Source organism: Rhizophagus irregularis, chromosome 20, assembly GCF_026210795.1.
Source record: "Rhizophagus irregularis chromosome 20, complete sequence".
Classification (NCBI taxonomy): domain Eukaryota; kingdom Fungi; phylum Glomeromycota; class Glomeromycetes; order Glomerales; family Glomeraceae; genus Rhizophagus; species Rhizophagus irregularis.
Genome location: NC_089448.1, coordinates 3,454,770 through 3,480,477, shown reverse-complemented (window position 1 = coordinate 3,480,477; position 25,708 = coordinate 3,454,770). Strand labels below are relative to the sequence as shown.

The 25,708-nt window shown below is 25.6% G+C and overlaps 7 protein-coding genes across 7 annotated transcripts; 4 read left to right on the top strand and 3 right to left on the bottom strand.

Moving 5' to 3' along the window:
* Positions 1-232: 232 nt before the first annotated feature.
* On the top strand, positions 233-2,791 carry OCT59_013358 (uncharacterized protein; the record flags this gene model as incomplete). Its single annotated transcript, XM_066140753.1, has 5 exons — positions 233-653; positions 724-1,061; positions 1,143-1,272; positions 1,343-2,649; positions 2,774-2,791. 5 exons carry the CDS (start codon positions 233-235, stop codon positions 2,789-2,791), a joined length of 2,214 nt encoding a protein of 737 aa, XP_066001603.1.
* A 1,082-nt stretch (positions 2,792-3,873) lies between these two features.
* On the top strand, positions 3,874-4,497 carry OCT59_013357 (uncharacterized protein; the record flags this gene model as incomplete). Its single annotated transcript, XM_025315464.2, has 3 exons — positions 3,874-3,927; positions 3,999-4,072; positions 4,143-4,497. 3 exons carry the CDS (start codon positions 3,874-3,876, stop codon positions 4,366-4,368), a joined length of 354 nt encoding a protein of 117 aa, XP_025182717.2. The 3' UTR covers positions 4,369-4,497.
* A 6,794-nt stretch (positions 4,498-11,291) lies between these two features.
* On the bottom strand, positions 11,292-11,751 carry OCT59_013356 (uncharacterized protein; the record flags this gene model as incomplete). Its single annotated transcript, XM_066140751.1, has 2 exons — positions 11,292-11,435; positions 11,668-11,751. 2 exons carry the CDS (start codon positions 11,749-11,751, stop codon positions 11,292-11,294), a joined length of 228 nt encoding a protein of 75 aa, XP_066001602.1.
* A 1,198-nt stretch (positions 11,752-12,949) lies between these two features.
* On the top strand, positions 12,950-15,254 carry OCT59_013355 (uncharacterized protein; the record flags this gene model as incomplete). Its single annotated transcript, XM_025334303.2, has 4 exons — positions 12,950-13,397; positions 13,471-13,814; positions 13,896-14,019; positions 14,161-15,254. The coding sequence occupies 4 exons, from the start codon at positions 12,950-12,952 to the stop codon at positions 15,252-15,254; spliced, it is 2,010 nt and encodes a 669-aa protein (XP_025182714.2).
* Positions 15,255-16,708: 1,454 nt separating this feature from the next.
* On the top strand, positions 16,709-17,240 carry OCT59_013354 (uncharacterized protein; the record flags this gene model as incomplete). The annotated part of the gene is made up of 3 exons (XM_066140750.1): positions 16,709-16,762; positions 16,834-16,907; positions 16,976-17,240. The coding sequence occupies 3 exons, from the start codon at positions 16,709-16,711 to the stop codon at positions 17,238-17,240; spliced, it is 393 nt and encodes a 130-aa protein (XP_066001601.1).
* A 2,440-nt stretch (positions 17,241-19,680) lies between these two features.
* OCT59_013353 (uncharacterized protein) lies at positions 19,681-20,026 on the bottom strand (the record flags this gene model as incomplete). The annotated part of the gene is made up of 2 exons (XM_066140749.1): positions 19,681-19,765; positions 19,911-20,026. 2 exons carry the CDS (start codon positions 20,024-20,026, stop codon positions 19,681-19,683), a joined length of 201 nt encoding a protein of 66 aa, XP_066001600.1.
* A 1,976-nt stretch (positions 20,027-22,002) lies between these two features.
* OCT59_013352 (uncharacterized protein) lies at positions 22,003-22,812 on the bottom strand (the record flags this gene model as incomplete). The annotated part of the gene is made up of 1 exon (XM_025315461.2): positions 22,003-22,812. The coding sequence occupies one exon, from the start codon at positions 22,810-22,812 to the stop codon at positions 22,342-22,344; it is 471 nt and encodes a 156-aa protein (XP_025182712.1). The 3' UTR covers positions 22,003-22,341.
* Between the last annotated feature and the right edge of the window lie 2,896 nt (positions 22,813-25,708).

Below are 25,708 nucleotides of genomic sequence, written 5' to 3'. Positions count from 1 at the left end.
TTATACAATTAATTCAAAATAAAAAAAAATTTTTTTCATGCAAGGGGCGAAATTTTACGTACAGCCATGCATATTTTATTCATGTGCTACCAAATAAAAAGCTCAATTAACTTTTTATAATAAAAAAAAATTTTTTTTTCACGTGTTACAAAATAAAAAAAAGTATATAATCGAGGTAAAAAAATAATTTTTTCATTGGTAATAAATTTATATATTTATAAGCAATTACCAAATGGATGACATTTCAGTAATCGAAATTAACGAAATTAATGTTGATAAAATTGATAAAATAGATAAAATCGATGTTGATAAAATAGATTTTGATAATATCGATGTTGATAAAAATGATGTGGATAAAATATTTACCTTCGATGATATCGGTGATGAACCACATAATGGTAAACCTATTACTATAATAGAAATATCACCAAATGAAAACTATCTTATTACTTATAGTGAAGAAGATCGTTCAGTTGCCGGTTGGAATGTTGAAGATATGGATAAGGTTCAACTTAAATTTCATCAAACTGTTAGAATTAATGAAGATAAAGAAGATGATGAATTTAATAGTTATGAAATCAAAAGTTTATGTGTTTCTGATGATAAGAAACTTGCTTATGTTTATCCTCATAAGAAGTTTGGACGTTGTTCTGGTAAGTAATAATTATTTGATTATGTAATTATTAAATTATGGTAATTGATATCTATTTTAATATTTTTTAGTAATCGATATGAATAATGAAAAAAAAATTGCATTAAATTTAAATGCAAAAAATGCTTATTATTGTACCTTTAATTTAAAAGGTGAATTTATTTTATGTAGTTTTTATTGCTTTCATTCTGATCTTGGATTTCATGATATTATTTGGATTTATTCCACACAAACTAAAAATAACAAATGGGAATGTAAGAGATTTTACAGGATACCTGAAAATTATGAATTAATCAGAATATCAAAATATGATAATGTTTACCTGGTTTCAAATGATTACATTTATGAATGGAATATTAATACTGAGAAAAGTGTAAAATTATTTGGTAATAATAAGGATAAGAATAAGGTAATAAATATTATAAAATTATTTTCAACTCAATCGATGTTAAATTATAATTAAATATATTAAATACTATTTATTTTTTAGTTTGAAACAAAAATTATAGGAATATTTAGTAATGAAAAGTTTACTTCTCTAAAAATCAATGATAAAATCATTGTTTATTCAATCGAATACGAATTGGGAATTCCTATTGCTTCTTTGGATATAAATGATGGTAAACATTTTTAATAAATTTTATTTATATGTTAATTATTACTCATATTAAATCACTATTTTTTATTTAGATATTCAACTTTATAATTTTATGAATCATACTGGTTTATTTCTTTTACCTTATTTATTTTATTATACACCAGATAAAGGAATCCATAATTCCATCAAATATTGCTGGAACAATAAATACAAAAATAGGCTTGTTAATCCAACTGATGAATTAAATGATAAACAAACAAAGGTTGTGTTTGGAATTCTAAATGGACGTGTTTGGAAATCTAAATTTGAAAATTCTGATGAATTAAATAAAGAAGATAGTAAAATTATTGAATGTGATGAAATCAACAAGAAAACTTACAATTACTTAATTATTCACTCATATATGGATTCCGTGTCAACATTATTTCAAAAAGCCACAACAAGTGATGGTGGTAGTAAAGAAGAAGTATTGACTAAAAATTTAATTCAATGGAAAATATATGTTGATAATGATAAAATTAGACTGGGAGTTTTCAAAAAAATTAATACTGAATGGGAATCAATTTGCATGAGAACTGAAATTTATCCTTATAAATATAAATATCCCGGTTTTGAACATAAATTTATTGCGAGCTCATTATTTCATAACAATGGTATTGTTATGTTGACAACATTTGGTATTCTTATTTACACTTTTAGTGAACATAACAAATCCATTTTTTTAAACTATTTTTATTTTATGAAATTCGATCTAATTGATTATAAATATAACACTATAACACATATAAAAAAACTTCAACATTACAAAAGGATATTTTCATCTACTTTACCATTACCAAATTATGATAGTTTTAGATTAGATGGATGGGTTTCAGAGGTAAGAAATAATAAGTCTAGTTTTTTGAAATATGGAGTTGAATTATTAACAAATGCAATTAAAAAACATGAGTTAGAATTAATTGATGAAATATATAAAAAATGTATAACTTATTTTAAAGAGGATTCAATGAACAATAAGTCATTTTTAAGTATTATTACTTCTACAATGCCATTACTAGATAAATATTATCCAGAATATATTCTAAGATATTCATCAGAAACGAATATGATCATAGATTCTTCTTCTTATAGTATAGAACATCAAAATAAAAATTTACATCTTTGTTCCTTTTTTCAACCTCCTCAAATAGCTAATTTATCTCAATCTCTTTTATGGACAAAATACCATTATAAATTTTATTCCGAAGATGATAAATATAGAAAATTATTATATATTATATTATATTTTATTATAAACGTTATTCAAACTTTAATCATACTTTTAACTTTACCCCTATATTTTGCTACATTTTATATTTTATCAAAATACAATTTTATTAATAATATTTACATTAGAGATGTATTTTCTGCTGTTTATTTCTATACTGAATCTATTATTTTTAAAATTTTTAAAAAAAATATAACAACAACACCAACAATTACTTTTATGATTCCTTATATTAATTTTGTTAATTATTCAAAAGATTATAGTTGGTTTTTAGAATTAATTAGTCCTCAACCTAGTCCATTTACTGAAACGATAAATAGAAATATCTATAAAACATGGAATGGAGAGGCATTAATTAATTTTAAATGGAATGCTTATGGAAAATATTATTATGCAATGATTTGGATTTTATTTATGTCATTACTTGGATGCTTTACTGCTGCTGCAACAATTCCTCAGAAATATATCAATGAAGAAGTTAGACAACAACTTTTTATTGCTTCAATTATACTTGGATTTATTCATCTGATTCTTGAAATACGTCAATTTTTTAATGATATTATTAAGTGGTTTTATGATTTTTGGAATATTTTTGGTAAATATAAATGTTTAATTTAATTATTTTACAATATCTTTATTTAAGAAAATGAAATTAATTATATAATATTCTAATATTATAGATGTAATTGCTTATGTGCTTTCAATTTACACTTCAATTTATTGGCTCAAAACAAATGATAAGAACAATAATTATCTAATTACATTGCTTTCTTTTTCATGCTTATTTTTGGATATAAAGTTTTTGTTATTTTTTAGAGCTTTTGAATATTTTGGAGTATACTTTGCAATTATGATTAATGTTGGAAAAAAGATTTTTTCTTTTTTAATAGTTTTATTCATTATTATAATAAGTTTTGCACATGCATTTTATATTTTATTATCGCCAAGATCCGAATTTTCTTTTGAACAACCTACAAATAACGATGATCCAAATAATCCTTGGAATTTAGCTTCTAGTTATAATCAAGTAATTGATAATGATAGAAATATAAACTCCAATCCATTTATGATTCAAACGCCCGATAAAAATACAAACATGTTTATAGATATTAGAACTTCTCTTTTTGCTATGTATTTATTTTTAGCAGGTATGTTCAAAATTTTCATAATTATATAAATTTACGTAAATAATTTCTAATAATATTTTTAAACAATTCTTCTTTCCTATCAATAGGTGATTCAAGTGCATTATCCAATTGGGCATATATAGATAATCCATCAATTGCAATATTGATTGTTTTATTTTCCCTCTTAGTTGTTATATATCTTATGAACTTATTAATTGGATTACTCAATATGGAAATTGGAGAAGATAATAATAGAGTCTCATATTTGATACAGAAGGCAGAAGTAAATAATATTAATATTAATCATTTCATTTCTATAAATATACTAATATATCTCAATTTTTATATTTAAAGATTTTGGCCGAGATTGAGTTATTTTATCTATTACCACATCAGAGACGTTGGCAAACATGGTTTCCTGAAGCAATGTATGTATTTTTATTTTTTTAAAAAAATTTATTGTTATGACTTATTAATTAATCGAATTTATTTTTCAAGACATTATTATGCCGATGTTGATAAGACCCGAATAGAAATTAAAAGATTGATTGAAGAGGGTGAATGGGATACTAAGGAATTCGCAGAGATGCGAGAAAAATTATTAAAAGTACTTGATATTAAACATAATCCTATTGACAATGAGGTAATGTTGAAGAAATTAGAAAGATTAGAAGAACAAAATATAGAATTTGAGAAATTATTGAAAGAAATACGTGCAAAATAATTTTAATATTATAACATTAGTTTTATAATTTGATCACTGGATAGTGTATTAGATGAACCAGTTTGTAATCAATTATAATAAGTAAATTAGTAATAATAAATTGAATAAATATATTTTATGTTTTCTCTCTAATCACATAAATTTCTAAATCATTCATTTTAATAAAAATATTGATAATATTAAAAATTATATAATACAAAATTACTAATCTTATTAATATGGTATGAAAAAAAGTAAATTTGAATGTCGTATTATAAAAAGTGATATAATAGGATGTGCAATAGTTAACAAATCAGAGCGATTTTGATTTGGCCGGAATTAACATAAATTCAGCCAAAATTAAATATGCGTAAATTCAACCTTTTAAACTAACAATTTATTAAAAAGTACAAGTAAATAGTACGAACCCATAGATATAGTACATAAATACATAGAAAAAAGGCAGTACTGTCTCTCGAATCTACCATCTAAAATAATGAACTTAACCTTGACTGTAATTTTCGGGTAATTTTTCAAAATAAATGATTGTTCAAGGATATATCAGATTTTTATCGTCTTAATGTTGTACCAATTTGCGTCAGATGACATTATTGGCCCGATATTGCCCAACATTATAATATCATAAGTGTGTATTGGCTAGTATAACTAGGCAAGCTGTCATCTGACGAACGTCAGAGTCGTCAGACGCAAATCTATGAACAAATCGAACATGATTCATGAATTGAATTCATATTGGTAAAGTTGCGATCTAGGCTTTCCTGTGGCATTTTTATTGTGTATTAATTTAAAATATATTTCCAACTAAAAAAGATATACCTTTCCTGAATTTTCTTTAACATATGATAATTTCAAATTTTTTTATTATTTTTTTTTATTTAAAACAAGAAGGCATCATTCATGGAGAAGCTGTGAAATTTACATTTATGGTTAGTTAATCAAAATAAGCATTTTCTGTTAATGAAGAGATGTAGTATCAAATAATAGTTGGAATTGAAAATACATGAAATATTTATTTATATTGTAAATTATTTTTTTAAGAATTATTTTTTAAGAATTTTTCTTTTTTTTTAAAAAAAAAATTCATTTTTTAATTTTTAAATCAAATATTTTTATTAATATGGTTTTTTTGATACAATAGGTAATAGTAGAAATCTTTACTTATATGATTTAATTCTAAAATTAATACAAAAAATACTTGACGCTACATTTAACTACATTTAACAAAAGTTGAAAAATTGAATTCAATATCATATAATTAATTTCAAAAATAGATTTGAAACTTAATGGGATATTATTGTTTGTTGCATAGTATTTTAATGAATCTTTAAAAATAAATATTTTTGTTTGCTAAAAAAATATGGTGGTTTCTATTAAAAGATTATAATACCAGTTTTTATATCAAATCTTCGATATATATAATCTTTATTTTATATATAATACATGAATAAAGCGTTTATTAACTTTATAAACATGACATAATATTTAGATGAACGGATATTTTCTATGGAAAGAGAGATCAACTTTTGCATGATCTAAAAAAAAAATCAGTTATTTATAAATAAAAGTCATTTTTTTTTACAATAACTTTTTTTTAAAAAGCCTACAAGAAGCATGCTAAGCTCCTCTATGAAAATGACCTCTTGTTTAAATTAAAATAATTTAATAATTTTACTTCAAATTTCTTAAATTTTTTTTTTTTTTAGTTAAGAAGCAACAGAATTTCCTATCAAATATAAAATATATTATGAGTGGAGTTCTTGTATATGTGAATGTAAAAGTATAATTAAAAATACATTTAGCGCGATTTCAATTATAATGGAATTAGTATAATTTTGGCAAAGTTTACTATTATATTATTACGTAAATAACCTTCACTTCCTGTTTCTATTTAAATTTCTAATTTTTAGATTATATAACGGATACGTCTACAAGTTTTAAGAGATTTAAAAATCAATTTATTAAATCATTAATTTAATATTATTTATATGATTTTGAGTTACTGTATGTTTAATAAAGTAAAAATAAAAATTTTTGAACGCTTGACACTCGCTACAAAAAAAAATAGCGAAATATAAAATAACCACCTAAACTTTTCTCAAAAATTCACTTTAAAATATCTTAACAATAAATCCTTCTTAAATGAAATTCTTAATTTTAAAATAAAAAAGGGAAATAGAAAATAGAAAACTAAGTAAAGGGAAAAAAAATATCTGGCAATAATTATTCATACAACTCATAAACTGACATACCTTAAATCGGATAGATTAGAACTATCTCAGATGGGTTGAAATGAGTTTTTATTAAATTATTTTGCTTTGTTGTAACGGTAAGATTGCAAAAAATTTTTAAATCGATCAGCAACTCAGGAATCTGGACAATTACGTCATATTTTTAAATTCGCTCAGTGATTATCACGGTATTTTTTTTTTTAATTTTATAACATTCTCAATTGTATTGTTGAATGATATAATAATTGATATTTCGTAAATTCTTTAATTTGTATAATAGTTTATTATTAATAAATTTGATGGATTTCAGTATGATTGATTATTTTAAATAAGATATACATCTCATTCTTTAGAAATTTGTTCGTTTATGCATGGAATCTCCGTTTTTTTTACGAGAAGAATATCCATTATTATAATTGCCTTTTGCATTTACATCGAATTCAGATTAATAATTTAAGTAGTACTAATACAGATAATAAGGGAAAGTTGTTTATTGTACCATATGAAATAGATTTTTATTCGTCTTTAGTGAATTTATTTTATTTTATTTTATGTCAAGCAGGCAGCAGTCTAAGTAAAACTATGATACAATCAAAGAAAGTATAGCGCTACAACAGTACAGCTATCATCTAGTAAAACCAGACCCTCACTTGTAGTAAAAGGAACCCAGCTATTCTCTACCACGACCAATAAAGAATAGCAAAAGCACCAAAGAACAAAAAGAAAAAACTACCCTAAAGCAATCAAAAAATAAAATTAATGATCCGTATTTTTCTTTCGACCAAAAAAAGGTCGCCACCCGCCGTAAATACTGTCATAGGTGGAATGATTCACTCTATTCTAAATTGTTTGATGTAAAAAAATTTTTTAGTGTAAAAGATGTAGTCGTAACAATTCGTTAAGGAGTATTTTGACTCTCTAATGTAATAATGTAATAATACATAAGGGTAAAAATAAAATCCGAGATTTCGAAGGTCCCGCCTCCAGGGAGTCATCAATAATATCTGGAGAAGGACGGATATGTTTGGGGTGATGTAGACTATTAAATGAATTAAGGTTAGCATTCCTAGCGACATTTTGCTTGTTTGGTCGTAATTCGATTTCTTTTGTATCGTCGGAGGTATCGGATGGTGTTACTCAAGTCCAATTTGTACGGTATGATCCCAGGAAACTTCCTGATAAATTCTTTCATTTTCCTTGTTTAATTTCTCTCGATGTTCGTCATTTTTGCATTTGCTTTCACGTTTTGTGAACTTATTCATCTGCTTGTGGAAGGAGTCAGTAGCGGCACTAAGAGAATTCTTTTGATTTAGTCAACAGCCGAGTCTCTTAACACTTGTTCCATGAAAACTATCATCAACTTTGTTTTGTAAATCTTTCGCATTGCGTTCTTTTTGGTACTGTTCCAGATTTTCTTGCTCCAAATTACATTTTAACCGATCTTGGGCAAATTGTTTTTCAAGTTCATACATATATGTAAACCATTCTAGGATCCCAGTACAATGAAATCACCTTTATCATTGTAGATTGGTTGTGATGGTATAATATTTCGATATTTCATTGGTACAAACATAATGGGTATAGAGTTAAAAGGTGCAACCGTTGGAATTAATTGATCAGAAGACGTAATGTCATTAAAGGGTACAGGAGTACTACTAGTCGAAGCCTCCATAGGATGGATCATGGTATCATGGGAACTCGGGCTGTTAAAAACGGCACCAGGAAGTTGTAGTCATTCGCGTCAGGCTCACAAAGAGCTTTGGTGTATTTAAGATGTTTCACCGGTTTGTTGATAAATTGCGATTTTAAAAAAAAGAAACTGGTATTTCTTTGCCATGGCGAGTTGATCCTCGAATTTGAGGGGAGGTTTTGATTTGTTTTTATTAAAGATGCGTCTACACGTGCGCTGAAATCGCTTTTCTTGTTTTTTCCGTGTTTTAAAGTTTGTGTTAAGGGCGAGCTGAAAATTAGATAGCCTCTTTCTGTACATATACCTATTTCCTAATTTTAGGATTAAAGTAGCGTTACGGGCGTGAAGTATTTCAGTGTACGAAATGCCCAACCTATGGGAAAAATTTTTTTTTAGAACGACCAGATAGCCAGCGATAATATAAAAGGTTAGCGTGTGAGGCTTTATCGTTAATAAAAGCTTGGTAGTGTCTTTGATTGTCTTCTTGTTTTTTAGTTTTTATGTTCCTGAAAGTTTCAAACTTGAACAATTGTTTTTGATGAATGACGCAAGCGCGTCACGCATTCGACATGATGAAAGGGTTTGGAACGTTGCAACATTGCATTTTCGGTATAAGTTCTGATTTGTGAACAAGGGATATAGATAGCGAAATAAAAATGATATGTTTGTAGGTGAAGTTGAAAAAAGTTCTCGTGATAGTATTAGGTGTGACTTTACTATCACCACGTGATGATATATACGTATGCGATCCAATAGTCTTTCTCTAATCATATTAAAATATTTTTGTCGAATTCGACTAGGTATAACTCTTTGTAAGGAAAAAAAATGTGTAAGCATAGTGCTTATTTAGTATTTGTAGTTAGGAACTGAACTCGTGTAGTTATATCGGATTGGGGTAGATATGATAACCGTTTGTGTATATTTTCAAATGAAGTTGATAGCAAGCTGATCGGCGTATTTCATATAACCTGATCTATTTGGTTTAGTCACGTGGTATTTTTTCCAGGGATACTAGGAAAGTATTTTCTCGAGACAGACGAGTGTGTGGTGAAAATGAAGACGACATGTTAAAAGGTTTTTTTTTTAAAAAAAAAAGAAAGTATAAAATGTATATTTTTTGTTAAAATAACAAAAATATGGGGTGTATAGGAGGAGTCAGAAAGAAAAATATAACTCTTTCAATAAAAGGATATATTACATAAGGTGTGTGTATAAAAGACTTTGTCAAAGCGACTGTATAATTCTATTAAAAGTCGAAACTTTTACCATATGTATATACTAAAAGATATAGAATGAAGTGGTATCGTATAATATTCGCGAGTTGTTGTTTGGGTTAATAAGCAAGCGAAAAAAATTTATTAAAAGTCTATTTTGTAATAAAAAAAAAAATTTTTTTCCTACTGCGCCATTTTAATAATTTTTTTCTCGAGTTTTTTTCTCGTCTTTAGTGAATTACTACATTTTCAAATAAATATTAATAATTATCTGGCATACTGTGATTTTTATAATTGACGATAAATCATGTATCAGGCAATAAATCTTTATTCATAACAAGTTAACTTAAACATAATAGAGAATTCTAAAATAATTTTTAATTATTCAAAATCATTTGAAAAAAATATATCTGGGTGACATATTTTCTTAAATAAAGATGAATCTTTAAATACTAAACACCAATTAAAAATTATATACAGAACCTTCTAAACATAAAAAAAGAATTCATACCTTTTTTTGGTTTAATTAAATTGGAATACAGCAATAGAAAAAAATAAAAAAAAATAATATATTACTCAATTTAATTAGCAATACCTATATGAAGTAAATCTCTTGATCATTTTGGCAAAGTCTATCATTTTTACAGTTAAAAAAGTATTTTTTTTTAGATCATAAAATATTAAAAATTTCAGTCATTTGAAATATACAAATAATAAAAAAAATCTCAATTGTATTAATTATTATCGCTGAAATCCTTTGATTATTATTATAACCATTGAAAAAAATTCTCAAATAATTACTGATTTATTATTAATTAATAATCAAAAAATTTTAATAAATAATTGCTTCAATATAATTGTTTTTAAATAAAAAAAAAATTTTACTAAAATTAACTATCGTAGATAAATAAATAATTTAAAATAAACAGATTACTGTGTTTAGTTACCAAAAAAAGAAGTGCCGTTTTTTTAAAAAGCATATTTTCCTTTTTCTGTCATAGATACAGTATATATATGTACAACCACGCACAAAAAAAAAATAACAAATTTTTTTTTCTTCCTTTATTAGTATTGTGAAAATAAATTTACATCATCTCAATAAATTAAGTATCTATCTAAATACAAAATTAACTAACGTATCACCCAAATACACACTAGCTATTTATGATCCTCAATTTAACTTTATAATTAAGAATCTGCGCTAAATACTTACGTCGGATACTTTATTGACCACCTTACCATTTCTTTTTATTCTTCTTTTTCTTTGACTTAACACTTTTCTTTCCTTTCCCCACTTGAATGGACTTTTTACATGCTACCTCCGTAGCAATCATCATCACTGCTAACTATCCTACTAATTTCTTCCTTACTTTTTCGTCTTCTGAAATTTCTTCTTTTTTAATTTCGTGTAGACGTGATGAACAATTCCGATTCACCTGATTATACAAATTCATATCCTCTTCAGTCACTGGTAATTCCTAAAATTATTGATGACGTCAACCACTTTACCCGGAGTCACATGATCATCCACAGTCAATACACCCAGTGAGCACAATTACGTCTTCATCCAGACTCTTCGGTAATACTGTCGGCTTCGGCCTATCCATCGGTGTAACTAACGTTAACTTGCTCGACATTAGTTTTTCGTATTTCTTCGAACAAAACATACGTTTGTCTATATTTATTTACTGTACTATCGTTCAAGCCAAACTCGTTCAGATTCCAACCCATCAATTTTATTCCGCACCCTACTCTACACCCTTTTTAATCTCATTTCTTTCCCTAATGCTCTTATTTCATTCTTGCTATCATCTCCTCCACGTCTTTCTCTGTGTAGACATATTCGGAACCTCTCCTATTCGTATCACGTTCCTCCAATCTCACGCCCATTGTTGTCCCAACATCTTTCATCAAAGGCATAGCAGCTGGATCTACCTTCCTATTAGAAATGAATGTGTCGAAATTTTTTTTCTTTTGACACTCCTTCCGCGCCTTCTAGTTCTATACTTTTTGCTATTGCTACTCTCCATAAAATTCCATAATGTCTTTATCCGCTGAGTTCTTTAATTTTTCCTTAACTTCTTTATAGGTTACGAACTTATACAGTTATACTTCTCCCTAATTTCTGACAATTTTTTTGGAAGCTGGAAACCAACGGAATAAAAACCTTCTTGTTGTCAACCATCATGTTGACATTAGCTCTCTTCAACCACTCCGCATTTTCTTGTTCTTTCTTCAAATGTAATACCATTTTTACTGACATATACTTGAGTTTTAATTGAAATTCTTTTTACCAATCCTAAGCTTTTGAAAACAGTAATAATTTTATCTTGCCAGAATGTCGTACACAAGTATCTCAATCGGCGCGCTGCAAAACGATGACGTATCGTCGTATCGATTCCTGTTGATCAACCTAGATTTCTATCACACATTTTTGCTTATCCACACCTTTCCTTTTTGTTTATTTATAGTGTTGGACTTTACTCTTTTAATTTCTAATCTCGTTGATTCAACTTCTTGAGACACTTTTCTTATTTTCTCATTTTCTCTAATATAATTCGTTCCTTTCTTTCAACCTCTTTAACCTTTTTCGTTACATCATGTGACATTTCTTTATTCTGCTGCTGCGCCTCCCGCAGCCAACGTCGAAGGTCCAAAATTTCTTTCGAAAGTCTTTTCATTTCATCATCATATATCTCATAAGACGTACTAGCACAACTTAATACTATTTCTTTTATAGTTGTTTTTTTATGTACGACAGACTTTCTAATCGACTCCAAAAGCAATATCTTCCATTCCGCTAGTTGCACTATTTCCTCGAGCTCTTTCCGCACATGATATTGAGCTTTTAGAGCAAACGTGTAGCAACTCTTTATTTCCTCTGAGTTACATGCTGACTCCATTTTTCTGTTTATTATTAGATATTTTGTTAATAAATTTTTCTAAAAACGTCTTTTTTTTTTGGTAAAAATTTTGGTTGGAATGATCATCCGAACTACATTCTAATACTTAAATTTTGAAAATTTTTTTTATGTAGAAAGTTGATCATTGCTCAATTAACTGCAATGGGCGAAATTTTATGTACGCAATAAAAAAATTTTTTTTTTATTTTTTTTTATGAAATAAGCGAAATGTTATGTACAACCATGCATATTTATTTATACGTATTTCAAAATAAAAAAGCTCAATTAACTTTTCATAATAAAAAGAATTTTTTTTTTTTATGCAATTTTACGTACAGCCATGCATATTTATACATGTGTTACAAATAAAAAGGCTCAATTAACTTTTCATAATAAAAAAATTTTTTTTTTATGCAAGAGGCGAAATTGCCGTGCATGTTTGCACATGTGTTACAAAATAAAAAAAAAGTATATAATCGCAAATGGACGAGGTAAAAAAAAATAATTTCTTGGTAATAAATTTATAAATTTATAAGCAATTACCAAATGGATGACATTTCAGTAATCGAAATTAACGATGATGCTGATATTGATAAAATCGGTGTTGATGAAATTAATGTTGATAAAATTGATAAAATAGATAAAATCGATGTTGATAAAATAGATTTTGATAATATCAATGTTGATAAAAATGATGTGGATAAAATATTTACCTTCGATGATATCGGTGATGAACCACATAATGGTAAACCTATTACTAAGATAGAAATATCACCACATGAAAACTACCTTATTACTTATAGTGAAGAAGATAGTTCAATTGCCGGTTGGAATGTTGAAGATATTGATAAGGTTCAACTTAAATTTCATCAAACTGTTAAAATTAATAAAGAAGGTGATGAATATAATATTTATGAAATCAAAAGTTTATGTGTTTCTGATGATAAGAAACTTGCTTATGTTTATCTTCATAGGGATTATTGGCGTTGTTCTGGTAAGTAATAATTATTTGATTAGTATGTAATTATTAAATTATGGTAATTGATATTTATTTTAATATTTTTTAGTAATCGATATGAATAATAAAGATGAAAAAAAAATTGCATTAAATTTAGATGTAAAATATAATTATTATTGTACCTTTAATTTAAAAGGTGAATTTATTTTATATAGTTATTTTTGCTTTCATGGTTATCTTGGAAGTCATGATATTATTTGGATTTATTCCACACAAACTAAAAATAACAAATGGGAATGTAAGAGATTTTACAGGATACCTGAAGATTATGAATTAATTAGTATATCAAAATATGATAATGTTTACCTATTTTTAAATGATTACATTTATGAATGGAATATTAATACTGAGAAAAGTGTTAAAATATTTGATAATAATAAGGATAAGAATAAGGTAATAAATATAATAAAATTATTTTCAACCCAATCGATGTTAAATTATAATTAAATATATTAAATACTATTTATTTTTTAGTTTGAGACAGAAAATATCGGAATATTTAGTAATGAAAAGTTTATTTTTCTAAAAATCAATGATAAAATCATCGTTTATTCAATCGAATTGAGAATTCCTATTGCTTCTTTGGATATAGTTAATGGTAACATTTTAAAAAATTTTATTTATATTTAATTATTACTTATATTAAATCATTAGTATTTTTTATTTAGATATTCAACTATATAATTTTATGAATCATACTGGTTTATTTCTTTACCTCTTTTATTCTATTATACACCAGATAAAGGAATCCATAATTCCATCAAATATTGCTGGAACAATAAATACAAAAATAGGCTTAATCAAACTTTATTTGATAATCCAACTGATAAATCAAATGATGAACAAACAAAGTTTGTGTTTGGAATTCTAAATGGACGTGTTTGGAAAGCTAAATTTGAAAATTCTGATGAATTAAATAAAGGAAATAATAAAATTATTGAATGTAATGATGATGACAAGAAAACTTACAAACATTTAAATGTTCATTCATTTAATCTATATATGGATACTGTGTCTACATTATTTCAAAAAGTCACAACAGATGAATATAAAAAATCAACTGAATTAACTGGAAATTTAATTAAATGGGATGTACGTGTTGAAGGTGGCAAAATTAATCTGGCAGTTTCCACTGTTAATAAACATAATACTGAAGGGGAATCAATTAGCACGAGAACTGAAAATTATCCTTATAAAGCTAAATATTCCTTTTATAAACATGGATTAATTGCGAGCTCATTATTTAATAACAATGATATTGTTATATTGACAACATTTGGCATTCTTATTTACACTTTTAGTGAAAATAACGAATCTAGTGAAAATGTCTCTAGTGAAAATGTCGAATCTAGTGAAAATAACAAATCCATTTTTTTAAACTATTTTTATTTTATGGAATTCGATCCATTTGATTATATTCGTGAAAATGAAATATATATGGAAATATTTCAACATTACAAAAGAATATTTTCAAAATCCACTTTACCATTACCAAATTATGATAGTTTTAGATTAGATGGATGGGTTTCAGATGTAATAAATATTAAGTCAAGTCTTTTGAAATATGGAGTTGAATTATTAACATTTGCAATTAAAGAACATAAGTTAGAATTAATTGATGAAATATATAAAAAATGTATGGCTTATTTTAAAGAGGATTTAATGAATAACAAGTCATTTTTAAGCATTATCACTTCCACAATGCCATTACTAGATAAATATTATCCAGAATATATTCTAAGATATTCATCAGAAACGAATATGATCATAGATTCTTCTTCTTATAGTATAGAACATCAAAATAAAAATTTACATCTTTGTTCTTTTTTTTAAATATCCTCAAATAGCTAATTTATCTCAATCTCTTTTATGGACAAAATACCATCATAAATTTTATTCCGATGATGATGATGATGAATATAAAGATTTATTATATTATATTATAAATATTATTCAAGCTTTAATCATACTTTTAACTTTACCCCTATATTTTGTTACATTTTATATTTTATCAAAATATAATTTTATTAATAAGATTTACATTAGAGATGTATTTTCTGCTGTTTATTTCTATGCTGAATCTTTTATTCTTGAAATTTTAAAAAAAGTAAAAAAAGATATAACAACAACAACACCAACAATTACTTTTATGATTCCTTATATTAATTTTGTTAATTATTCAAAAGATTATAGTTGGTTTTTAGAATTAATTAGACCTCAACCTAGTCCATTTACTGAAACGATAAATAGAAATATCTATAAAACATGGAATGGAGAGGCATTAATTAATTTTAAATGGAATGCTTATGGAAAATATTATTATGCAATGATTTGGATTTTATTTATGACATTACTTGGATGCTTTACTGCTGCTGCAACTATTCCTCAGAAATATATCAATGAAGAAGTTATACAACAACTTTTTGTTGCTTCAATTATACTTGGATTTATTCATCTAATTTTTGAAATTCGTCAATTTTTTAATAATATTATTAAGTGGTTTTATAATTTTTGGAATATTTTTGGTAAATATAAATGTTTAATTTAATTATTTTACAATATCTTTATGTAAACGAAATTAATTATATAATATTTTAAATTGCAGATATAATTGCTTATGTGCTTTCAATTTACACTTCTATTTACTGGCTCAAAGCAAATGATAAGAACAATGATTATCTAATTACATTGCTTTCTTTTTCATGCTTATTTTTGGATATAAAATTTTTGTTATTTTTTAGAGCATTTGAATATTTTGGAGTATATTTTGCAATTATTATTAATGTTGGAAAAAAGATTTTTTCTTTTTTAATAGTTTTATTCATTATTATAATAAGTTTTGCACATGCATTTTATATTTTATTATCACCAAGATCCGAATTTTCACTTGAACAACCTACAAATGACGATGATCCAAATAATCCTTGGAGTTTAGCTCCTAGTTATAATCAAATAATTGATAATGATAGAAATATAAACTCCAATCCATCTATGATTCAAACACCTGATAAAAATACAAACATGTTTATAGATATTAGAACTTCTCTTTTTGCTATGTATTTATTTTTAGCAGGTATGTTTAAAATTTTCATAATTATATGAATTTTAATTTATGTAAATAATTTCTAATAATATTTTTAAACAATTCTTCTTTCCTATCAATAGGTGATTCAAGTGCATTATCCAATTGGGCATATATAGATAATCCATCAATTGCAATATTGATTGTTTTATTTTCCCTCTTAGTTGTTATATATCTTATGAACTTATTAATTGGATTGCTCAATATGGAAATTGGAGAAGATAATAATAGAGTCTCATATTTGATACAGAAAGCAGAAGTAAATAATATTAATATTAATCATTCCATTTCTATAAATATACTAATATATCTCAATTTTTATATTTAAAGATTTTGGCCGAGATTGAGTTATTTTATCTATTACCACATCAGAGACGTTGGCAAACATGGTTTCCTGAAGTAATGTATGTATTTTTACTTTAAAAAAAATGTATTGTTATGACTTATTAATTAATCGAATTTATTTTTCAAGATATTATTATGCCGATGTTGATAAGACCCGAATAGAAATTAAAAGATCGATTGAAGTTGGTGAATGGGATACTAAGGAATTCACGGAGATGCGGAAAAATTTATTAAAATTACTTGAAATTAAACATAATCCTATTGACAATGAGGCAATAATGAAGAAATTAGAAAAATTAGAAGAATTAGAAAAATCTTATGATAAGAAATTAGAAAAATTGGACAAATTAGAGAAATTAGAGGAATTGTTGGAAGAAATACGTGCAAAATAATTTTATATTACATTAGTTAGTATTATAATTTGATCACTGGATAGTGTATTAGATGAACCAGTTTGTAATCAATTATAAGAAAATTAATAATAAATATATTTTATGTTTTCTCTTTAATCATATAAATTTCTAAATTATTCATTTTAATAAAAATATTGATAACTGATAATATTGAAAATTATACAATACAATAAATAATTACTAATCTTACTAATATGGTATGAAAATATGTAAAGAAAATGACGTGAAAAGCGTTAACACATTTAGTTAATATCTTTTTCAAATTAACTAGAATATTTTAAGATAATTTTACTACGCTTAATCGGCTTAAATATATACTATCTACAGATACAATATCACCGGCGGGTTCAAGAAAGCTATAAAAAAAAAAAATGTTCGTAATATTATTGAGACATATCTATGGTTTGATAATATTAAAATATGTTAAATTCTATAAAAAGTGAGATAATAGGATACAATAGTCAACAATTCAAATCAGAGCGATTTTGATTTGGCCAGAATTAACATAATTCCAGCCGAAATTAAAAATGCGTAAATTCAACCATTTTTTTTTACAATTATATAACCTTTTTCATTAATTTTGGATCACTAATTTTTTTTAAAAAAGAATTCACACCCTCTTTTGTTTTAATTAAATTGGATTATAGTAATACAGTAGAAAATAATAAAAATAGAGTTTGGATCCGTTATCCGGTAGGACTTTCAGTAAAATTGTAATTTATAATTACGAATATGTGTTTGAACCAAAAAATTTTGGAATAAATATTCTTTGCAGAATTGATGGTTTAGTCATGAAATTAATTTCAATTTTATGTATAGTAATAGGCTCGCTATACGCAAATTACATTTTGGATATCCGTTATCCGGATATCCGTCGGATATTAAATTCTAATTCCATTACTCCAACATTACGAAATGAATTTTTTAAACTTTTATCATTAAGGTTGATCATTGGCTTAATGACTACCCGCTAAACTATTTAAATCTTCAGATATTTATTTTTAAATCTGAATAATCATCCAATTTATTAATATCCGTTCAAACAACGGATCCAAACTCTAAATAAAAATGATTTGTTACTTTTAAAATTTAGTTCGTAAAACCTATATGAAGTATTATATGAAGTAATCTCTTGATCAGTCTATCATTTTATAGATCAATAAATGACTCCCAATGAAAAATTCGCACAAACATAAAAAAATTTCTGTCATTTAAAATATTAAATAATAAAAAAGTCTCAATTATATTAATTTTTATCGAGATAAAAAAAAAATCCTTGAAAATTAATACTAGATTAATTACGTCCATTTGATGCCATCGAAAAATTTTTTTATGGATTAAATAACTCCCAATAAGAAATTCTCAGATATTATTATTAACAAAAAAAAAATAATAATTTCAGTCATTTGAAAATAAAAAATTCTCAATTGTATTAATTTTTTATAAAAAAAAAAAAAAATTCTTTGATAATTGTCGTATTATTATTGGATTCGCCTGATGGTCATTTTTAGCGTTAAAAAAATTTTTATAGATCATATTAACTCCCATTAGATAAATTAATTATTATTAATTAATAAATATTTTAACAAATAATAATCATAAAAAAATTAAAGTTAGTTAAAATTAACTATTATTTATAAAAATGGGAGAGCTGTAAGGCCAAGTATTGAAATGTGCCGTACCGTACTGTACCGTACGAGAAGAAACGTATACAATCAGAACTTTCGTAAATATGATTTGTATATAGATTTCACATCGCAATTTTAGTGATTTTGTCAAACTAAACAGGGGAAAAGAGCTAATTTTAATAACCTAGCTCGAAGTCATTTATGTTTTCAAGACACATTTTTTTTACCTTTTGAACACTTCTATTAAAGAATACAAGTGAAAGAAGCTTAAGTTATTCAGCAGATATAGAAATAATAGCTTATTAATTTATGGGTCTAACCCGAGTGATTTATATAGAGTTACGTTTATTTAATAATCTTGAAAAATTAGGTCGCGTTTTTTATTAAAATTTTAGTGTTAACGTAACATTTATAATTGGGTTTTCAGTACTTATACTCAATAAATCTTTGTATTTTATCTTTTTTATAATTGTTGTATTAAAAAATTTTAAAATATTATAATTTTAGGCGATAGTTATTCGTACCTCTCACTTTTGTTATTCGTACCCCCCTGCAATAAAATCGTCATACGATTGGACATTTATTGTTTAATAAATTTTACTGCGTCATTCAGAAAAAAAATATTTTAGCAAAATGAAAAATTAAAAAATAACACAAATAAATTACTCCTATGAAAATTTATATCAAACATTGATTTTTATTTTTTTTTATTTTGTAAGTGGTAACATTTTTATAAGTGGATGCATCATTATTCTTTAAAAAGACAGGATATTATTCACTTTAATTCTTATTTAGTTGACAAGAACGAGAATTATGTCCAGGTTGATGGCAAACAGTACTCTTTGTTCCACCAACTCAAATCCAGAAGGATCTCTCCTGGTTGAATTAAAAGGGACAGTCAATTAGACTTGTGCCTTTATGTCTTTTACGTGTTCCTTCATGAGACCCAAAGAGTTATTGTAAACACCACCTCGATCACAACGTAAGGTAATGTTTTTTAGTTCACCATGACGATCCTTACGAGTTCTCTTTTTCACTAATGCATAACCTTGGAAATTTTACAAATGTTTGAGCATTATGATAAAGTTCATCTGCACTATTGTATATGGCAGGAGGTGGTGGGAACTGTGGAAGCATCTTAATAATTAAAGATAACAATTTTTTTAAAAAAAAAATTGTTAAGACAAAGCACAAAAAAAATCTAGATTTATTGTGGCTTGGTCTCTCAATAATTCATGAGATCATTACTTCGTACATTTTTTCCGAATGGCGCAGTAAAATTTATTAAACAATAAATGTCCAATCACATGACGATTTTATTGCAGGGGGTACGAATAACAAGGGTTTGAACCAATAATATTTGAGGAAATAGGGCTAGGTTATTATTATTTTGGATATATTTTACGTATATTGTATATCATCATTCAGTGATTACAATTATCGCAGCGTGATTTTTCTTTTTTTAACAGTGTTCTCGTTTATTATTCTTTTCCATAAAATTTAACGTAATAGCATAAATATCAGCCATTTATACAGAGAATTTATATGAAGACATAGACAATTATACGTAATACTAACCTAATAGTCAAATACGCTAATTACATCATTTTACGCCTATCTTTTTACTGTTTCTCCAAATATCTTCTTGTAGAAATTAACAATAGCAAAAAATATTAAAAGACAAACATGCAAGAAGCGAAACTTTTTGAATTGATAGATCGGCATCAACCCTAACATAATATTTCCGACCTAGTTTCTAGCCAGTCCGATTGTCTCATTCTTCGTATTGTTCTAAGAGTTATAAATGTTTAACCGTAATTAATAAATGGTATTATTTATCATAAGACAGTCATTAACATTTATATCTTCTATTAAGAAAGATGAAAAACTCATGAATTTGACTTTCATTCGTTATGTTATCGAAAATATTAATGGTTAACAAAAAAATTTTTTTTTTTGCGATTCATTTGTATCAAATGAATTCTTCTATGATGAAAGTGAAAGTCAATGAAAATCACCTGTGGTGTAACTATTTTTTAATTAATAACTGCTTATTTATTAAGTATAAAAATATTATAATAGGTACAACATATAACAATTACACACCTAGACCATGTACTGTATATAATTGGACGAACTTAACTATATCGAACCTACGGTATGAATTTCTCTATCAACGTACCATAATCCCTGGTACAATACAATAAGTCTAATTATCATTTAGCCACATGGGTTCATATTGAACATCCTATCCATTTATTTTATGCAGACATACAATAATCCATATATGATCATAAAAAAAATAAAACAATCACTTAAAATAAACTTATTTATACACTTATATAAACTTTTTAAACTTTTATATAATAAACTTTTTTTACTTTTATATAATAAACTTTTTTTAAACTTTTACATATAACTTTTTTTTAAAACTAATACATACACTTTTTTAACTCTCAATATGAACTAAAAAAAGCTAAACGCATGTGATATACTTTACAATAGGATAAAATGGCTGCGCCATTTTATCCTATTATCAAGTATACCCCATACAATAATATGTAAGTACAATTATCAAAATTTTTTACTTAATGAAACTATTTTTCTTTTATTTATTTATCCTTTTTTTTTTTTAACTCAGGTCGATCATCATATTTTTTTTTTATAATTTTACGATTCTTTTTTTTCACTGTTAGTGTGGTGTGACAAAAATTCGGGGCTGTCATACGAGTCATAATGATCTATACCATATTGGGATAGTTTATCTTGCTTGTCATACAAACCATTATGCTTTAATTGTATCACATTAGTAACTTTCAAAAACCAAATATTAAGGGATTATGTTTATATTTTGTATCCAAAATCAGATCCGAACTTGGGATGACAAGATGTTTAGTTATATCTAATCTCAATCTGTACTATTAATGATTAAAATAAATTATAAATTTATTTATCCGCCCTTCGAATAATTTTTTTCCATATTTAAAAAAATTTTTATAATTATATACTTTTAATTTTTTTTTAAAAAAAATATTTTTTTTTCACCGTTATAAATAGGTATCGTCGTAGTTTTTTAAAATTAAAGTTATCAAAAACATTTAAGGAGTTAAAAGAATATGATTTTAAGTATCTTTATTATAAATATTTGTCAATTTTAAAATATATATAAAATAATAAATAATATGACTAATAATATGTTACGACGGTCGATCAGTCTATTGCATCATCGCAAATTAAAGTAATCCATTCACCCAATTTTTCATTATACGGTTTTATATATTGAAAAATTATTTAAAAATGGGTCCAATTTTATGGAGGAAATTTAAGAAAAAAAAAAACTTAATCGTATACATCTTAATTCTAAATGAACTACCGTCACGTCATAGAGAAGATAAAAAGTAGAAAATAAAAATAAATGAAAAATAAAAAAAAAATTAGGGATAATTCAAGAATTATCTATGATTATTCAAATAATTATTTAAATAACCATTTTGCTGACTTTGCTGGTTTTGCATGTTTAAATGATTTGGTATGAAAATCAACATAACCGTATATCCTGGTACTTCATGAGTAAAAGTCATTTGAGGTGAGGTAACGGGATGATGATGATTATGTTGTGGGCAACAGAACTGTTGATCAGGAATGACAGCGTAATTGTCATGTGTCGCTGTCGCATTAGGAGAACCAAAGTTATTTTGACTTTGCGGAATAATAGGAATTCCGTTATTTTGCTGTGACAAAATCTGCTGATTAGTCTCATTCTGACCAAACTGCTGGGCACTCGAAGGGTAGAATAGTGCGGAATTTTGGGAATTTTGGGGATTTTGAAGCGAATCGAGAATATTAATGGGTTGTTGAAAACAATTACCATTCTGAGGATAACCGCAGGAAAACCCTTCTCTAATATTATTAGAATTAGACATTGTTAGATCTTTCTAAGTTTGAATATTTAACAAGCCGGTGGTGATTCTTGGTGATATGCTGGATATCTGTTAGCTGCAGCGTTATTCATTTATTTTTTTACTAAAAAAACTATAAAGTATTAATAAAATAAATAATTAATATAATGAATAATCTTTTGATTTAATCGATAAAAAATTTAATAAATTTAAATACCAATAAAAGAACAATGACGATAAGGAAATTCGAAGTAAGAAATTTGTATAATCAAATTCTTACAGTATTTCTTTCTCGATTTTTCAACGTTCGATTTTTCAACGTTTCTCTTTTTTTTTCCTTTTGAACGGACGGTATTTATAAATTAAAATTTCATTGTTTGATTTCTGTTTAAAGCAAGCCATGTGGCTTATATGATCGTCAATAACTCCCATTTTGGTATAGTATAAATAAGTTATCAGATCGAAATTTCATTAGTAATTAGAATAGTACAAACCCGAAATTATTTATGTATAATAATCTTATTTGTATCATATTAAATATATATATGTATATAATTTACACTTATTTAAGGGTTTAACGAATCGGAATTAGAATTATGCTAATTACGCTCCACAACAAAATTACTATATATAGTAGATACCAAAAAAATCGAAACTGTAAAAAAAAGATTATCAGGTTGTGATACGAGATGATCCGGATCTGGTTACGGAATCATTATTATGATCGTACAACCAAATATATTATTATTCAAGTAGAATGATATCACCTCACATTATATTCTCGACAATAAGGGTAAAGACTTGAAAGAAAAAAAGGGTCATTTTAAAAAAACAATTAAAACTATTTGTTATATACGAGAATCCCAATATTTTGATTATAAATACGAAAATAAAAAATAAATATATTGCATTCTTGAGTTAATGTCTCACAAGGTCACAACATTTAAACAAATTATTTGTTGTTGATCTTTATTCTACTAAATATAGTAATTGATTTTAGTTTAAAAATTTCTTTTTCGATAAAAAACGATTTTTATGAAAGGAGGTTTCATTCTTTTTTTGGTTTAGTTCTGTTTATTGGCTCCATCCTTTTTATTTTTTTTAAAAAAATTGACTTCGTTAGTTCTATTGGTTCTATGAATTGGATGTTTTTTTTTATGAAAAATTGTTGGATAAATTACCTTTTTATTTAATATACTGTAAATAATATGATCCGGGAACAGAATCCCGTTATAATTCAATATCGACGACGTTCACTGTTCACAATCCTGAAAGATCATAACGATAATCCCGAAGATTCAAAGTCCTTAATTTACATATTTTTTTTTTTTTTTTTTTTGGCTTAATAATTTTGTAATTCTTTGTAACAATTAATATTTTTATTAATATGTACTAATTTTCAAATGCTTCGTAAGAATTAATATTTTTATTGTAAAAATTAATATTTTATATTAAATACAAATAATAAAATATTTTTATTAAATATCAGATATGTAAAAGCCACTGCGTCACAATGTAGGGCAGATGACTTTCCGTTTACTTAGTAATCATGAAAAAAGTTTTTCAGTTTTGAAAATTATGAAAATGAAAAATTGGTTTTTTTTATCCAAGTTTAAAACTTTTGACTCATATTTCAAGTAGTTGATTCAAATTGTTCATATACCATATTTTAACATGGCGCAATGCAAAAAATCGTGGCAAAAATACGGTTACAATTTCATGGATTACTGCGGTTCGAAATGATTATTGACATCAAAATTTCCATTTTAACATTATTAATTCATAAGTGGCTCTGCCCTTCAAATAGTAAATTCTAACATAGCATAATGTAGAAGAACGTGTCAATAATATTCTTGTACGCCTCCTTCAATATAATATGATTATGGAGATTACATATATAAACGACTTGAAAAAAAAAAATTATTTTAATAACAAATTCACGAACGAAAAATTCTGGAATATGCAGTTAAAATATTTATTGTTAATTTTCATCTTTACTATTGTTTTAGCGAGTAAATAAATTATTTTTTAAAAAATTCATCTTTTTAATAATATCAATATTAGTTACTAATCGAATTATCGAATTCTTTTTAATAATATCATTGACGCAGTTGCAGAATCACAAAACTTTAAACGTGACGCGGATGCAGATGAACCACAAGAAGTATTTTAAACGCGATGTCGCCATGTCGGAGTTGACCCCTAGTGAGGTTTATTACGTTTAAATGTAAATAAAATGTTTTATAACATTTTCATGAATAAATTTTAATAAGAATTATATTAAATATTTTTAACTCAAATATACTTATACTATATTAAATAGGTCACGTGAATGTCACGAAAAAATTTTATTCGGTCATGTGATGCCGATTTTGTCCAATCATAGTCGTAGAAAACCAAATTTTCTTTCACCCGCAGAAAATTTATTAAAATTCTTTGTGATTGGATAAATTTTTTTAAAAGAATAATTTTTTTCCCTGGCGACAGGTCTGCTTTTGATATTTTTTTTCATGAGAAATTAATGATTTTTTTGCTTGGCTTAAGGGCTCATTATAAAATTTAACTTCAATCAAATAATCAATTAAATAAATTTATCTAAGATTATATATATATTATATATTATATATAGTATATGACATATTGCACTTTGACCCATAGTTGATTCAAATTGTTATTCAGTTCTTTTTATTATTACTTTTCTCACTACTCTCAACCCGCTTAAAAAATGGGGTCTTCTACAAATCACCAAGACAATTCCTCGAAGGGTACTTTGATCGAAACCAATCATACAAGATTGTCAAAGCCGTCATTGCAAAAGATGGGATCATGCGTTAAGATTTCCGTCTACATTATTTTAAAGAAAAAATGGGTTTGGGAAATTTCGGTAAATTCAAGAAAACGAAATATATAAATAAAATGT